Below are 17923 nucleotides of genomic sequence, written 5' to 3' on the forward strand. Positions count from 1 at the left end.
CCAGATATGAACGTTATGGAATATTATTGTTCTGTAAGAAATAACCAGCAGGATGAATACAGAAAGGACTGGCGAGACTTACATGAACTGATGCTAAGTGAAATGAGCAGAACCAGGAGATCATTATATACCTCAACAATGATACTGTTTGAGGATGTATTCTGATGGAAGTAGATTTCTTCGATAAAGAGAGCTAAAATTCAGTTTCAATTGATCAAGGATGGACAGAAGCAACTACACCCAAAGAAAGAACACTGGGAAATGAATATAAACTGCTTGCATTTTTGTTTTTCTTCCCAGGTTATTTATACTTTCTGAATCCAATTCTCCCTGTGCAACAAGAGAACTGTTTGGTTCTGCACCCATAGATTGTATCTAGGATACACTGTAACCTATTTAACATGTAAAGGACTGCTTGCCATCTGAGGGAGGGGGTAGAGGGAAGGAGGGGGAAAATCGGAACAGAAGTGAGTGCATGGGATAATGCTGTAAAAAATTACCCTGGCATGGGTTAAAAATTTAAAAATTTAAAATTTAAAAAAAAAGAAATGATCACCAGGATAATTTCAGAAAGATCTGGAGAGGCCTATATGAACTGATGGTAAATAAAGTGAGTAGGACTAAGAGAATACTCTAGACAGCAAAAAGAATATTATATGATAATCAACTGTGATGGACTTGTCTTTTTTCAACAAGGAGGTGAGACAGGGCAGTTCTAATTGACTTGTGATGGCAAGAGCCACCTGCGTCCAGAGAACATGAGAAATGAATGTAGATCATAACAGTATTTTTACCTTTGTTGTTTTTTGTTGTTGTTTGCTTGCTTATTTTTTTTCTTTCTCATATTTTTTCCTTTTTGATTTGATTTTTCTTGTGCAGCATGATAAATGTGAAAATATGTTTAGAAGAATTATACATATTTAACTATATTGGATTACTTCCTATGTAGGGGAGGAAGGGAGAAATTTGGAACACAAGGTTCCATGTTGCAAATTATCTTTGCATGTATTTTAAAAATAAAAAAACTATTATAAAAATAACGGTTTCTACCCTCAATAAAATATTACAATATAATGGGGAAGAAAACAAGCAAATAAATATACAAACAAACTATATGTAGGATTATGGAAATAAAAGAAGGAAGGCATTACAATTCAAAAGTACTGGGAAAGATTTCTTGCAGAAAAATGGAATTTTATCTGGAACTTCAAGGAAGCCAGGGAAGTCAGTAGACAGAGACAAGGAGGGAGTATTCCAGACCCAAGGGACAGATAAAGAGAAGCCCAGAGCCCAGAGATGGAATGTCTTATTTGGGGAACAACAAAGGAAGGAAGCCAATGTCACTGAATCAAAGATTATGTGTTGAAGATTTATTCCCAGAGAAGTCATTCTAACTTAAATGGAACGTTTTCTATGTTTGGACCATAACAATATATACACCTGTTAAAATCATAAAACATTGGAGTTGGAAGGAACCTTAGTGATCGCAAGCCCCTCCTTACAGATGAAAAAACTGAGGATGATAATGTATAAGCAATGTCCAAAAGGCAAAGTGAGTTTGGAAGTAGCTCTAGTAGGGCTAGAACTCATATTCTAAATCCATACTTTTTTATCCACCTTATCCTTGCCACTATCTCTCACAACAACAGCTAAAAAGACAGTACTAGATTTCTTCCCTCTTAGACTCCTTGAACAATTGAATTTTTTATTTTTCTCTAAACTCTTCTACATATTCAAATTGTAAGTATTAAAGTTAAAATTTATAACAAGCTGATGCTCCACATGGTGAGTATGAGCTGGTAACAACAAATTACCAGTATTGACATATGCCAGAAATAGCATGAATGACATCATCAAGGACATAAAAGGTTCATAGAGGAGACAATCCAGTCATATAGTGAGAAGGAAGGATAATAAACGGATAGCCCAAATATTACACTGGTATCTACAGAATATTAAAAGACTTAGAGGAAAGTTTCTAAGCAGATGTATAGATTCCCTTTGAGGATATATAAAAGGATAAGAAAAAGAATCAAACAAGAAGAAAAGCTAAACATGAGATTGAGGATCATAAAGTATAATAAATATCCACCATCAGTAAAATCATGAATCAATCAATGTAAAATGTTCTAAAAAAATGTAGTTTGGCAACTCTAAAGTGTGCTTTCTGGCAACAAAGAAAAAGGTCAACTACAGACTCCAAAGAGAGTTAGCCCTAGAAATTGGGAGTTGAAACAAGATACCAAAATAAGATAAAGGTCATTATGCTAGGGACATGAGTTGCCTTGGTTGGCCATGCGTGTATCTCACTGTGAGTATATATTGTTTGAGTCCACTCCTCCTGCTAATACTGTATTTGTGATAGCATGTGTCCCAGGCTTATAGCAGAAATGTTTTATTTCTATTTTTTTAATGGTGACATTTCAATAAATGATTTTGTTTTGGATGTATTTTTTTTTAAAAAGGCTCCAAAAGAATCTTTTCAATTATTACTATCAGAACCCACATTAGCATAAATATACAAAAGAGCAAGTTTTAAGGTACCAAGCTAGAATTTATTTTTGAACATAATAGGAATTTCAAAATCCTCTTCAAAAATAGAAACAGTGATAATTTTTTTAAAAACCTCCACATACCTTTCTCCTCCATTCCTTTGGTATTCCAGTTGAAAGTCTGGCTACAGCCTTTAGAGCATCATACCACTGGAAACAGGGAAGATTAGATCAACATGGATGCACCATAGAAACATATGTATGTATGTATGTATATAGATATATATGTGTTTATGTTATATGCAAGGAAATATGAAGAATTTGAAATAAGAAATATGAAGAATTTCACAACAGATCAATTATAAGAAGGACATAAAGATAGAAAAATTTATAAACATAAAAACTGGTTTTGTATATATTCATCTGGTCATTTCAACTTTACTAAAAAATGAAATATTGGCATACATACACAAAGAGAGGGAGAGAAACAGAGAGAAACAGAAAGAATGATAGAGACAGAAAAAAGACAACAAAGAGAGAGCGCAAATATTTAAAATAAATTTAAAACAAATTAAAACAAAAAATTAAAAATATTTTTAAAAAATAAAAAATAGGCTGTTTGTATGTATACACACATATAGAGTGTCTCAAAATTTTTAGTGAAGTTCTAGGCAATAAGACTATTGCAGCTTGAAACTCCACAAGATTTTTAAGATTCCTGTACATGTAAGTAGCAACTAAAAGTCTAATTTTGAGAGACCCATGTTTATAAATTTCAGATACCCTGAAAATAAAATTATAACACTTTATAAACATTTTATAATATTACCTGCTGAAAACCATTTTGACCTAAAGATGGCTCAAGAGTGAACTTCAATTTTGTGTCAACCCCTAGAAGAAAAATACATGCTTTATTATTTATGGAAAGAGACATCAAAGCTCAATGAAAAGATTTCAAATAGAAATTAAACTCATGCCAGAGAATAATTGCCAAATGAGCAAGTAATGATATCATTTTTGTCTAAATTATACTCATCAGTGTCAACTGAAAGTACCTAGTGTTAAAAGTAAAAAAAGAGAGAGAGAAAGAGAACAATTTTGATGGTTAAAACAGGATTCACAGGCTTAACCTATATAATTCTTAAAGCCTTGAATAAAACAACAAATGAACAAACTACCTGAATTGTGAAAAACTGCAGTGATGATAATATCCTTCCCTCTGTAAAATGTTCCATTATATCATGTTATTCTAACATTCTAAAAAATAATAACTGCATTGATGCTATCTTTTCAGATAATTAGATAATTGTAGCCCATTAAAAAACTCAAAGAAGTGATTTTTAATTTGAGCTTATGGATGAGCTTTAATACATCTCTCTAGCTAAGTTTCTATAACTCAGGGAAAGAGATAATACAATGGAGGAAGATGTGGAAGTTAAATTTATATTTGTTTAGGGTTTTGAATGTGCAAATCCTATACTAAAGCATATATTATTGTGATTGAAATTAATTTCTAAAACACAACCTAAGGAAAAGCTTATTAAAATATACTATCAAACCAGAATTGTTTTAAAGTTCATTTACTTCTAAATGTAAAATCAATTCTGCTTCATTTTAATCAGTTTTTTAAAAAGATACTTCATTTGGGAATGTGAAGATAAAATGGAGAAAGGTATATTGATCTAATCATTTAATGTTATCAGTAATATTCATAGCAGTAATATTCATTGAACAAATTGCAAAACAATTAATTGGTGACATTTTAAATTTCTAAGCTATTGATTGTCATGAATTTTCAGGTATAACTTCAGAAGAACGTTTCAACAACTTTCCACATTATATTGAGTAATCTGTGGCTAAGTATGGCATTTTTAATTTGTTAAACAAGTTTGGTGGCCTGCCTTAAAAAAAATTTACGTAGGTAAATAAGAAGAAAAAAACACATCAGATTTGTACCATCCAGTGTACTTCCATGTATAATTTTGGGATATTTGTGTTTATAGGTAAGAGAATCATAAAATTGGAAGCATTCTGAAAGGCCATTTGATCCCACCCACATCTGAACAAAAATGTCTTCAATATGTCTCACAAATATCCAGCTTTTATTTAAAGGCTTCTAATAAAGGACAATGAACTGCCCTCTGAGGAAAACTATTCCACTTTTGGATAATTTTAATTGTTGAGAAGTTTTGTTTTATATCAAGATCAAATTTCAACTTTTCACTAAGATTTTTCTCAAGTAGTTCATGCAGAATTGTACAGAATTTTTCAAGGTACCTTTGCTAATCATGCAATAGGCCAGGGTAGAGATTCTCAATCTGGCATCCATAAACTGGTCTTTTTGTTTTAATTTGATAACTTCATTTCAATATAATTATTTCCCTTTGTAACTCTACTTGTTTTATTTTATGTATTTAAAAACATTATTCTGAGAAGGGGTCCATAAACTTCACCCAATTGCTAAGGAGGTCCATGATACAAAAAAAAAAAAGTTAAGGACTCTTGCCTCATATAAGGAGAAATTGGCACAGAATTTAGAATCAGGAAACTTAGATTAGATCAAAACACACACACACGCGCACGCGCACACACACACACACACACACACCTCACTTATAAGATTATAAATATATAAATAAAAGGGACGTCAGTGATCATTCAGTCCAATCCCATCAATTTACATTAAATAAACTGAAGCCCACATAGAATCACTAATTTATCCACTGTCACAAAGGTTTTTACAACAGATTTGAACCTGTTTCCATAACCAGTTCTCTTTTTATTATACAACATTGCCTCCCCTCACTCCCTGTGTAACCCTGGGAATCTTATTCAACCTTTCTTACATCACATTTATAAAATGAGAGAACTGTACTAAGTGGTCTCACTTGAGTACTTTTCAGGTCCAAAAAAGTATATTTTTCTATTATTACAAATCAACTCTGAAAGATTCAGTGGATACTATACCAAAGAAGATTATGAAATTTTCTTCTTTAAAGAATATTTTTTTGTTCTAGTTGGATGGCTTCTAATCTTTTATGAATGGCTACAATTTGATTCTGCTGTCTTCCCAAAATCCTTCCTAAATAGAATTTCAAGGCGCAATATTGGTGCTGTCCAAACCCTAAGTGCTGAATGGAAAAGTAAATGCTTCAGTCATTCATTTCACCAGTCTCCAAGCTTATAATGAAGATGAAGAAATAAAAGAACCTCAAACTGCTCCTTTAACTAACTTCATTGAGACACAGATTCCTTTTTGTTCCACTGACATATGTTGTCCTAATATTTTGGAGAAGCAACAGTGGCATTGCTAGATAGATGTACTTTTGGCAGGGGGTGGAAAAGCTAATTTCCTTTTTTGCTGAAATCCAGTGGGGGAATAAAAAGTCACTACAACTAAAGCCCAAACATTTTTCTCCCATGCCAAAAAAAAGGGAAAAATGGGTCAGAGAGGGTTTAACTCAAAAGCTATAGTTTGCAGTCTGCACCAAGTGCCTAAATCAGGTCACTTTCACCTTTTTTCCCACCTCATAGAAGAAGAAAATATTTGCATTCCACTTGGTAATCTCTGTTGTTTCCTCCTGGGAAAAACAAAATGTTTACTTTTAATTAAGAAGAAAGTTTAAAGATTAAATAAATATGGGAAAGTTCACACACCCATATGCTTGGAAAGAGAAACAAAGAAACCACACGATTTAGAAAGAGATCCTTTTCCCATCACTGTATTTCAGACATATAGTTTATATCACTCTGTATTTATTATTGGATTTAACACTATGTCTGTAGCTTGGAAAGTGCTCTTAAGCAAGGATTCTCTGGGATTCAGGAGAAACATAATGGTATGTTTCAAGGAACAATAGCTTAATGAGTTTGGTCTCCAGGGGCAGGTGAGCTTTGAAATTCACCTTCTGGTGTCCACCTGCCACCCACAGCCTACCATGAGCTCAGCCCAAGGTAGATTGGGTGTTTTATAGGAGGAGCCTCCACCACCCTGAATTGTGTATCTCCGGGAAGCACATATTATGTGCACATTGTTTACATACACGCCCAGCTTGAGGAAAGGGCTTAGCTAGAATGTAATTAGAATAGCTCTGCAATCCCTGTTGAACTTCCCAAGACCCCATACAAAGGATTTCTTGCCCAAATAAAGGAGCTGCCTGAATGGGAAAAGAGGACAAAACAGTCTGATCAGACAGTCATGTATCTACAAGTCTTAGGAAAATATTCCTGTCATTTTCCCAAAGATTTTCTTCCTACCTGTCTCTTTACACCAAAACAGAGCCTAAATCTCCCTCTCTCTTTCTTTCCCCAAGATGGATGGACCCTCTCCCTCAGTTGCTGTTCCCTTGGGACTCCAAGTGTCTGTTAAGCAGAAGGAGCAAATTAGAGCCTTGGGCTTCTTAGCTTAGCAACAAATCAAGTGTTCCTTGTTTCTACAAAGACTAAACATGCACAACACCAGGGTAATCAGGTAGGGGAAAGAGAGGAGGCAAAGGAGGAAACCCAGCCCATTCCTGTGCCCAACATTCAGGGAAGAGCACGACCAGAAACAGCAGCCCAGTCAGGAATCTATCTATGGTAAGCACCCATCTTTCCATCCCATGAAGCTGGCAGATTACCTAGCTAGGCATTCCTGCCCAGGCCTTTGTGCACTGTCTCTCTTTCTCCTCTTCCTCCCACCCTGCCACTACCCTTACCTCCAACTCATCACCCATAACCCACCCTGAACAAGCCCTGGACTTCCGTCCCCAAGACTGGGATTCAGTGGCTCCAGAGCCCCACCATCCTAAACTCTCCCACCCAGTTCTCCTCCTTTCCTTCCAGGCTACAGGTGAAGCCAAAGGAAAGGCCAAAGACCGGTAGGTATCACCCTACCCTCAACCACGCAGCGCCACTTTCAAATCCAGAGATGTAGAGGCCGGGGGCACTAAACAGATACAGGAGTGCTTTTCATCTGAGAAGCAAAAAGAGAGAGCTTGGGGCTCCTGGTGTGTTAGGGGATGCGGAGGGATAAGGGGATTGGAGTGTTGGAGGCTCTAGCTGAGAAAGGAAAGGGGAGCCGGGCACGTGAGGGACACGAGAAGTCCGGGATCCTCACCCGGCTCCAGGGTGCAGAGCAGCCGAGGTGCGGTCCGGGATATACAGCTCCGTTTCTTGAGCACATTGCTGAGAATGTTGCCTACGCCTCCCCCGCTCTGCCGTTTGAGGCATCTCCCACCTCGTCTCAGAGAGCCGGTCAGCTTGTCCTGCCTCATCGGGAACCGCCTTGGGCTCCGAGGAGGCTACCATGCACTCCTCTCCCCGCTGCTGGCTCGCCCTGCAGTTGCTCAGGCCCTGGCGACAAGGAAGGCGAGCAGCCAGCCCTTTGCCGGGGAGAGAGAGCGGCTGTGGCTCAGCGCTGCCGGGAGGTTCCCTTCGGAGAAAGAGGCGATTCAGGGTAGGAGAGCCGGTCTAGAGGCCATGACGAAGAACCGGGAGGTGCTGCGGGAGCTTCGCGTGCGGAGGCCGGAAGACATCTGCAGTGCAGAGACAGCACAGCCGAGGGATGGAAGAGGGCTGGGGGATGGGGAGGGAGGGAGGGAGCGAGAGGAGAGGGTTGCTGCTCCCGCCCACAATCCCAGCACCAGCGAGCCTAGAGGCAGTTCATTCAATGAGCTCATACATGTCTTGATTAACACATGCCCAGCCTGGCTCCGCCGCTACTTCCAGCACCTCGGAGAGTGGGCGAGCTAGGAAGAGACGGACCTGAGCCCCAAAGCACAGAGAATTCGAAGCTCAGCGCTTCTTCCCAATATGGGGAGGGGCTCTGGAGAGAGGACGGCCACTGGGGAGGTATCAAAGGAAGCAAACGGCGGCATTGTTGTATTTGTCCAGGCACTGCGCAGATTCAGCAAAGGGCTGACTTTTGTAAAATAGAGCACTCCCCAATGACAACTCCTTTATGTAAGCAACCTCAAAGCCTAAATCAGGCCCAGGCTCGAATTTCTGCACTGTTCAGCTGACCAGTGGACCAAATCTGATCCACGTAACACAATGGTCAGCAGACTGCGAAGTGCACTCTATAGTCCAAACCCTCTTTGTTAGCAGGAAAGTAAGATGTAGAAATAGTCAAAAACAATTACTTCTCTTTAAAGGATCAGTTTGAGGGGAATAAAGTTCATGTACCTACATCAAAGCACAATTTCACACTCAAACACTTCCCATTGTTTCCCCAGTCAGAGATGTTTTTGAGTGCTACAGAATCTTTAAGGAGGGTTTGGTCATTCCTATCATTAGGAAAGGTGTCTTATTTCTGTTTATGAATGCAGAATTTTTCCAGAAATCTATCAAATGAACTCTCAAAGGAGAAGAAAATTTAAATTCACAGATTTGAAAACAATGCTAAAGAAGCAAAATGTTGCTTAACTCCAATAGGAGTGGAGAGGGGGGAGAGGGGGAAAGAGAGAGAGTAAGGTACAGTAAAATAGTGTCTACTCAACATTAGCTAGCTTTGGGATCTTGAGCATGTAACAATCTCTAATCTTTAGAGTTGTCATATGTAATCTAAGAAGAATACTATCTCATCTCAAGTATTTCAAAGGGATGTTATGAGGAATACTCAATAGCAAACATGACAGTGCTTTGTGAATCTATGTAACACATTCACTGATAATGAGTTTAGTGAATTGATGGAGCAGTGGACTTAAGTCATAACATCCACGTTTGAGATTAATACTATAAGCAAATTCATTAATCCTCTGCTCATCAATTTGCTCAGCTAGAAAACAGAGTTAACAATACTACCCACTTCACAGATTTATAATGCAAAGTGTTTTATAAGCCTGAAAGTATTGTATATAAATATGAGCTATTGATATGTTTTTTAAAGCTTTAATCATTTTAGTAGCAGTAGTTGAAAGAGGAAAACTGATATAATCTTACTGAATCTCAATTTTAAAGAAATAAACACAATCTTTTACCAAAAAATTTAAAATTATTGCAGGTTAAATGGAACATGACTTTGTCATTATCCACAGAATAGCATTAAATCTATTACTTTGTTTATCCTAGAAAATAAAAGTTATATTTAGATGGAACCATCATTTTGCTAAGCCTAAAATTCTGGATAAATTTCCATTTACCTTCTCCATTTGAACATTTGCAGAAAGAAGGCACAAAAGCCTTGCTGACTGGCACTATGACAAATTCCTTCTCTCTCTTCTCAACTTGTTTGTGGTCATTTTTATTGATTTCCATCACACTCACTGAAGTAGCTGTTTTAAGTATTCTCTCTCTTTAATCACATAACCCCATTTTCATACCACTCCTCTTTCATCAGATAATCTTGAGTAACAAATTTCTCTATGCCTCAAAACTTCCCTGAATTAAACATATTTTTTTTCTTCCTTCCACTTTCAAATACTGAGATGGACTTCATCCTTACCCAAATTAATTTCTTCTAATTGTTGCTTTTGATCCCTTCTCCTCTTGTTTACTTTTTGGTTCCTGTATCTCCTTTGTTTCATCAATAAATACCTCTAATTCTCTTTTTTTCTTCATTTCTGCCTACAAATATATTATCTCCTCATTCTTAAAATTAAAAAAAAAAAACACCTCTACTTGCCCCTATTGGCTTCTTTACTTTTTTTAAATTGCCTAACTTTTTTAAAGAATCGTCTATTTCTGCTACCTCCATATTTTATCACTCTGGAGCTCTCTATTTCCCTTTCCTCTCCAATTCTCATTTTCCTCCTATTCCATGCTATAAAAAATTGATCTCTTCAAGGTCACCAATCACAAGGATCTATTAGTTGTCAAATCTAAAAGGTCTCTTCTCAATCCTCATCCAGAAAAGGACTCATATAACACTGACTTTAAATTTAGAAAGCCTGGATTCAAATCCCAGAATGCTCCTTACAAATCACTTCACTTTTTCTAAGCATCTATCTCATTTATGAAATGATGGACTAGATGACCTCTAAAGTTTGTTCCGGCTCTAACTCTATGATCTTATGAATATTATTGTTTTTATAATTAGTAAAATTCTGAACACAAGACACTCAAAAAATACTTGCAGAATTGAAAAAGAACTTTCATTTGAATTAAAGTCCATTTGTGCATTACAAGGTCTCTGCCATACTGACAGAGCAAGCAAGAATTCAAAGATAAAGCTTCAATTCAATTCAATAAGCATATTACATGCCAAGTATTGTGCCAGGCACTGCAGATTAAAAAAGAAAAAACAAAAATTAAACAGTCTCTACTCTCAAATAACTTATAATTCAAAAATAACAGTCATTTATTCCCTGAGTTTCATAATAAAAGGAAAGCTTACTCAGCTGGGGTGGGGGGAGGGAACTAACTCTAAGTTATTACTTTCCAAAATCTATATAATTGGAAACTGAGCTAGCCAACAGATCATTTTAAAATTTCTGCTAAAGATGCACTGAGCAGCAAAGGAATTACACGATATTGTTTTGTTTACATTATAGAATAAGCCAACCCTGCCAGCTTTTATAGCAAATAGATAATTAAACACTAAAATGTAATACTCTAAAAAGCAACATGGCACAATACTAGTATCACATTTATTATGTGACTCATAACTTCTTTTCTTCTTTTTGTCTGGAAAATCTTTTTTCTATTAAAAAAAGAAGTAGAATTTTAAGTAGGCATATTGGTGACAAAAAATGGTATTCCTTACTTTGCAGGAATGGTATTCCTAACTTTGAACCCAAGTTAATCATTTTTTCAAACAAATAAATTCAGCTACCTGCTAGCTAGAGGAGGGGATGGGGAGAAGGAAGGGAAATTTGGAACAAAAGGTTTTACAAGGGTCAATATTGAAAAAAATTACCCATGCATATATTTTGTAAATAAAAAGCTTTAATTTTAAAAAATTCCTGAAAAAATAAACAAATAAATTCAGCCCTGATTTGTTACTAATCAGGTTTACACCAGATTAGAGAAGTCATTTTCACATAAATTAGACATTGGCAATATACAGCAGATATGCCAAAAATGATATGGAGACAGATCTCCATCATTATGGGAGTTGGTTGTGACTGCCATCCTTGTCCCCATCACCACTCTTGTTCCACTATAAGTCAATGTATATTGCACATGTTCACCACCCACACTGCCAGTACATCAGAAGGAAGGGGGACATAACTTTGGCACAGCATTTTTCAAAGACTGCTGATTCCAGACACATCATTGATGAAACAAAAGAGATCATTCCCCTAAAAAAAAGTAACAAATGGAAGACCTCATTGTGAAAGTTAACAGACAAAAATGCTCAGTCTTGGGAAACCAAGGAAGGTTATGAAGGAAAGGAGCACACATGCACACACTTATATAACCACACACACACACACACACATATATACACATAAAAGAACTATGCACTTAAATTAGTTAAATCAACACTTGTAGAAAAACTCAGAACTAGATTTGGAATTTAAAAAACCCAGGTGTGAATCCCAGCTGTTACTGTGTGTACTTAGACAAGGCACTAGGGTCTCAGTTTCCCTTTTTGTGAGAAAAGGTTTTTGGATTGAATGATTTCCTAAGGTCCTTTCTGATTTTAAATCTGTGATCTTAGTGAGATCCTTTCCAGAGCAATGATCCTATAAAAACTAAAATATTACTTCTCTGAACATAAGATGTTATTGTTATCCTACTTTTATACATTATATAGAGTATTACAAAATTTTAATTCGTGACACACCCTCAGGAAGCAAATGGTGTTTATTGTCAGCAACCTTTTTAAAAAGGATCTAGGAAGATTATGAACAGCTTCCGGATACTATACTTGACAGGGAAAAAAAGATCAGGCATAACAGAGTCCTATTTAGATTGTTAAAAAAAATCAAATTAAGAATTGGTTGGATGGCCAAACAAAAACAAATCTGCTTAATTTTTCAATGTCACTACAGCATGAAGTCTCCAGCAGAGTATCCCAGAGAACTGGCTTTAACCCTATCAGGGCTCTTAAAATATTCTTTGATAAAAGCATAGTTGGCAGGCTCGTCACATTTGCTGATAACTCAAAACTAAGGAGAGAGAGCCCACATACAAAATGAGTAAGGTTCCAAAAGGATCTTTACAGGCTAGAGCATTAAGCTGAATCAAACAAAATGAAAATCAACAGGAATAAATTTTATACTTGGGTACAAAAAAATCAACATCACATATACAATCACTTGGTTTCAAAAAGATATGGGCATGAGAGATGGAGTCAGTGGCTTGAAATATGGACTCAGTTAATCAAAAATGTGTTTGGGCAGCAAAAAATAAAAAGTTAATGTGATTGTGGTCTGCATTAGCAGAGATGGAGCTTCCAAGAATAGGGAAGTGATAGTCACACTGTACTTTGCATTTTTCAAACCTCATTGGAAAACTGTCTTCAGTTCTAGGCATCATCACTTAAGAAGGATGTTAATAAGTTGTAGAGAATCTAAAGGACAGCTGGGACAGTGAAAAGCCACATAAGAATCAATTGAAGGAAATGGGCACATTTAGCCTTGGAAAAGAGAAGACTCAATGGACACTGATGTCCATTGGTGTTCAAAAAATTGAAGGGCTGTCATGTGCAGAAAGGAACACTTTTATTATTTGTTCCCAGAAGGCAGAACCAAAAACACTGAATAGAAGTCATCAAGGAGAAAATTTGGGCTTGATATTAAGAAAATTTTCCTAATTGCTGGAGCTATTTACAAATAGAATGGACTATCATAGGAGATGGTGAGTTCTCTCTACTTAGAGGTCTTCAAGCAGAGAATAGACCACCACTTACTGGCAGACAGTTATAACTACAGATTTATTTATCATTTTATTTATGTCCAACTCTTTGTGGCCCCATTGGAGTTTTCTTGGCAAAGCTATTGGAGTAGTTTGCCATTTCTTTCTCCTGCTTATTTTAAAGATGAAGAAGTTGCAGCCAAGTTAAGTGATTTGCCCAGGGTCACACAACTAGTGAGAGGATTTAAATTCAGGAAAATGACTTTTCCTGACCCCAGGCCCACCACTATCTAATGCTTCAAAAACCATGTTATTAGCATGGACTAATATCTCCAGTGTGCATAACAAAGAGGAACATAGGCCCCATTAATTATTCCTGTCTCCAGTCCCAGGTTGCACCAGAGTTGTCACTTAGCTGAGAGCAGGTTTGGCCTAATTCCAGTCTCCATCAGATGTGTCAACTCCTGCAGGGAGAGAATGTAGCTAATAGAATTTATCACCAGTTCTCTCAATCTTAGATCATCCTTTTACTAAAAACTTGAGTGCTGCAAAAGGTGTAAATGACAGGTTTTTGAAGGAATATTCTAAATGAGAGAAACCTATGGTACAGGTGCCTACAGTGGAGGGTTACATAGGTGGGAATGTTATTATCTGAGATAGCCCTAAACAAAATTGTGAAAAGAATTAATTATGGTTTTGCCAACATTATACCTTCTTTTCCCTCTATCCTGGAACCTTTCTCCCATTCCATTCTTATGCTCAGCTGGTAGACAATAAATTTCTACTAGGAAACTTTCAGCATAATATTACCACCATTAGTCCTTGAATTCTAGGTAAACTAACATTTTTAAAGACAAGCCTTCCTTTGTTTCTGACTTCTACTGACCATAGTATGTCACACCAGCATTTCTGGGGCATATACAAACTTCTAAGTCTAACTCCTTCCCCTTCACAGTGTGATTCAGGATAGATAGATATAAATATAAATATAGATACAGATTTACACAAACACACAAGTGAATGAGCTGGTGTTCAAGCAATGACTACATAACTAATTGTATGAGATTATGATAGGAATTTATGATTTAGATAGAGGTTAGACTAGACCAGGAGTCCTCAAACTATGGCCCGCGGGCCAGATGTAGCAGCTGAGGACGTTTATCCCCCTCATCCAGGGCTATGAAGTTTCTTTATTTAAAGGCCCACAAAACAAAGTTTTTGTTTTTACTATAGTCCGGCCCTCCAGCAGTCTGAGGGACAGTGAACTGGCCCCCTATTTAAAAAGTTTGAGGACCCCTGGACTAGATGATCTCTGAGGTCCCGCTATACTTTAAAAATCTATCACCCTATGAAGGGAATCAATAGACAAAAACTTGGCATGTAAACTCTGAAAATTTGCCAACTCTCTAAAAGATTTTATCTTTACTTCAAATGAAGTGAGGGGACTTGCCCTGTCAACAATTTCTCTCTTTTTCTTTTTTTCTCTTTTCCTCCTTCTTATTCTTTAGTGTCTCCTTATCCATTGATTTCCTAACCTTCATACGACCCTGCACTTCTCCTAAAGTAATCATTCTATTATCCTTTCTTTTCATGACTAAACTAAAAAGTATGATCTACATTTAGCACAATCCTAACATAAAGTGCTTAATAAATGGATTCTTCCATTCCCTCACTCCCAATCTCCTGTCCTCACCACCTCTCAGACTCTGAAAAGTTAATCTGCTTTAGCCTTGTACTTGCACCAGTTCACGTACATGAAACTGTGCTTTCCAGAGTTACCCAAAAAGTAGCTAAATCTAATGACTTTTTCTCTCTATTAGACTTCTACAGTTTTTGACATTCATGGCCACTCCTAACTTCTCACTCCTGTATAAATCTGTTCTCTTTTGGTTTTCCTCTGACCTATCTGCTCAGAATTTATTTATTAGTCTCCTCTTGACTTATCATCTTTTTCCTATCCACTAAGTATGATTATATCCCAAAATCCTGTTCATATCTTCTCCATAGATATACTTTTTCTCAATGATCTATCTCATCAATTTCCAAACATTCAATTATCATCTCTATGAAATGAATCCCAAATCTCTATATCTAACTTCAATTCCACATTATCAGCTTCCTGTTAGACATCTCAAATTCAAAATGACCTAAATGAAACTCATTATATTTCTGAACTGAAGGCTCACCTCCCCACATTCAAATCCAACCTTTTACAAAACTTATCTATTTTTGAGGTCTTCCATATCTTCTGTATCTTCCATATCCAAGCATATAATCAATCTCAGAGTCAACCTAGACTCAATCTTTATATACTATCAATCAATCAATGCTAATATTTTCCCTCTGAAATTATCTTCCACTTATATAGTGTATATCTTTTGTATTTAATTATTTCCATGTGATCTCTCCCATTAGAATGTGAGCAGGGACAGGATTTTTGCCTTACTTTGTATACCCAGTGTTTAGAACAGGGTCTCAAACATAATGAGCACTTAATAAATGCTTGCTGGTTGACTCTTCACTTTCTGTTGCCCCAGTCAATTACCAAACAATTCAATTTCTACTTCAAAAAAATATCTCCCATCCAATCTATTTTTTCTATTCACTCAGTCACTAAGTTAGGCTTTTGTAATTTCTTGCCTAAATTACTGCAACATTTTCCTTAAGTCTCTCCCCTCAAATCCATTCTATCATTGCCAAAGTGATCTCCCCTAAGCATAGGTCTAACTTTGTCTCTCTTCTACTCAATCAACTCCAAGAGCTCCTTATCACTTCTACCACAAAATAAAAGCTCCTCTGTTAAACTTCTAAAGTCCTTCCCATCCTGGTCTTAATCTATCCTTTCAACTTCATTGAATGTTATTTCCCCTTCTGCACTCTGCAATTCAGCCAAACTGGCTTTCTTTTTCTTCCTCATTATGTTATTTTCCATCTCGCATCTCCCATCATCATATCTATGCCTGGAAGGCACTCCTCCATAGCCCTGCCTCATGAAATCTTTTTTTCCCTTCAAGATACAGCTTCAAAAGTAGACTGTGTTTGGGGAAAGCAATTTCTTCCCAGAAAAAGTAACGAAATAGAATTATGGGGTTATAAAGAGACACTCAGTTTATGTTTTGTCCCTTGTCAATGCCCTGACAACTGTCATTCAGTTGCTGCTAATTAAATTTTTAAATCATGTAACTTTGTCTTCTGATTTCTTGAACTTCAACCAAATGGACCAAGATAGCAAGAATTACTCTCCAGAAGGATCTTATGACCTCTGGGTTGAAGAACACCCTGACACAGCATTGTGTTACATTTATACTCTTCATTGAGAATAGAAATTGTTTCATTTTTTGCATTTGTATTCTTACTATGTAGCATAATATTGGCACATAGTAGATATATGCTCATTGATCGATTAACCCCACGAAAATGGTTCCATAAGTATTCCCATGACCTGAAAGGATAATAAGGAGGAATGGAAATAAAGCAGCTTTGCTAAACCTTCAAAACCTTGGTAAGGGTCTAAAGAAATGCAGATGTCAGGAGTGGAATGAAACCACTTGCTATGTGCTAAGCACTGTGCTAATTGGTCATAATAAAAAGCAGTCCCTATTCTCAAAGGGTTCACATTTTAATTAAGGGAGAAAACAGATATAGAATGGTTTATCTGAAGGGTAGTTGACAAATGTCTTTCAGGAGCAAAAACAGATCATATACCAATGACACTATATCTATAGAACATTATATCATAACAGACAGTAAAGCTCAGATCTTGGGAAGCAGTCTTAGGAAAAAATGGTAAGATCCAGTGGTCTACCATTTACCACAAACATTGCAGTTAGTGGTTTACTACTAATCCAAGCCATGGGGAACAGTCATATCCCCAACTAATGATTATTGAGAAGGGGACAGTGGTCCTGGGACTTAGAATAGAGCATGGTTCTATTCTCCAAACTATAGTGGGCTTGGGGGAAATCAACATCTAGCCAGAAGGAAAATGTCCAGTGCCTGGTAGAAATTTGATGGGTCAAGGAAGTGGTATTGAAGAAAAATACAACCATTCCTGGCAAGGGGTTGGTTAGCCGCAAAAACCAATCCAATCCAATAAATGTTTATTAACACCTACTATATATCAGGTACTGTTGCTAAGCACTGGAGATACAATTAATAAAAAGAATAACAGTCCCTGCCCTCAAAGAGTTTATAATCCAGTGGGAGGAAACAACATGCAAAAGGAAGCAGGAAATGAGAAGGAAAGAAAAGGAATAGCTTTGGAATTTGGATTCTTTCCATTTGGGAAGAGGAGAAACTAAAAGATCAGCCCTTGGAGTGAAGGTGGAAGGAATGGAAATGAATAGACAGACTTTTTTAAGACTATGGTGGGATATGTGAGACATATGAAAGAAAGAAAGATGAAAGGTAGCAGTAGTGTAATCACAGAAACTGTTGATAAGGAAGATTGTAGTTTCCTGCTACAAGACCAAGAAGAGTGACTCTCTGAATGGCTTCATATTGGAGGCATCTTGATCTAGTGCTGTAGTTTTAGCTATAATGCAGTCTCTCAAGGAATTCATAAGGACCATGATATAAAGCTGATTTTTCAGGAATGGGGATAATTGATGTCCCATTTAATGAGCTATACCTAGAGCTGCAGAAAGACCAATGAACTCCATAGGACAATGAAGGTCAGCAAATCAACAACAGGAAGCAAACACTAGTGT

The 17923-nt window shown here is 36.7% G+C and overlaps 1 protein-coding gene across 3 annotated transcripts in view; it reads right to left on the reverse strand.

Moving 5' to 3' along the window:
* The window catches only part of TBC1D30 (TBC1 domain family member 30), a 48953-nt gene extending 41200 nt beyond the window's left edge, over window positions 1–7753 (reverse strand). For all 3 annotated transcript variants that reach the window (XM_051963716.1, XM_051963714.1, XM_051963715.1), the window contains exons 1-3: window positions 7591–7753; window positions 3322–3383; window positions 2637–2702 (exon numbers count right to left, since the gene is read on the reverse strand). In XM_051963716.1, coding sequence (XP_051819676.1) covers window positions 2637–2702; window positions 3322–3383; window positions 7591–7747 — 285 coding nt within the window. In that variant the 5' untranslated portion in view covers window positions 7748–7753. The remainder of the gene's footprint in view (window positions 1–2636; window positions 2703–3321; window positions 3384–7590) is intronic.
* Window positions 7754–17923: the final 10170 nt, after the last annotated feature.

This window comes from Antechinus flavipes, chromosome 5 (genome assembly GCF_016432865.1).
Source record: "Antechinus flavipes isolate AdamAnt ecotype Samford, QLD, Australia chromosome 5, AdamAnt_v2, whole genome shotgun sequence".
Lineage (NCBI taxonomy): Eukaryota > Metazoa > Chordata > Mammalia > Dasyuromorphia > Dasyuridae > Antechinus > Antechinus flavipes.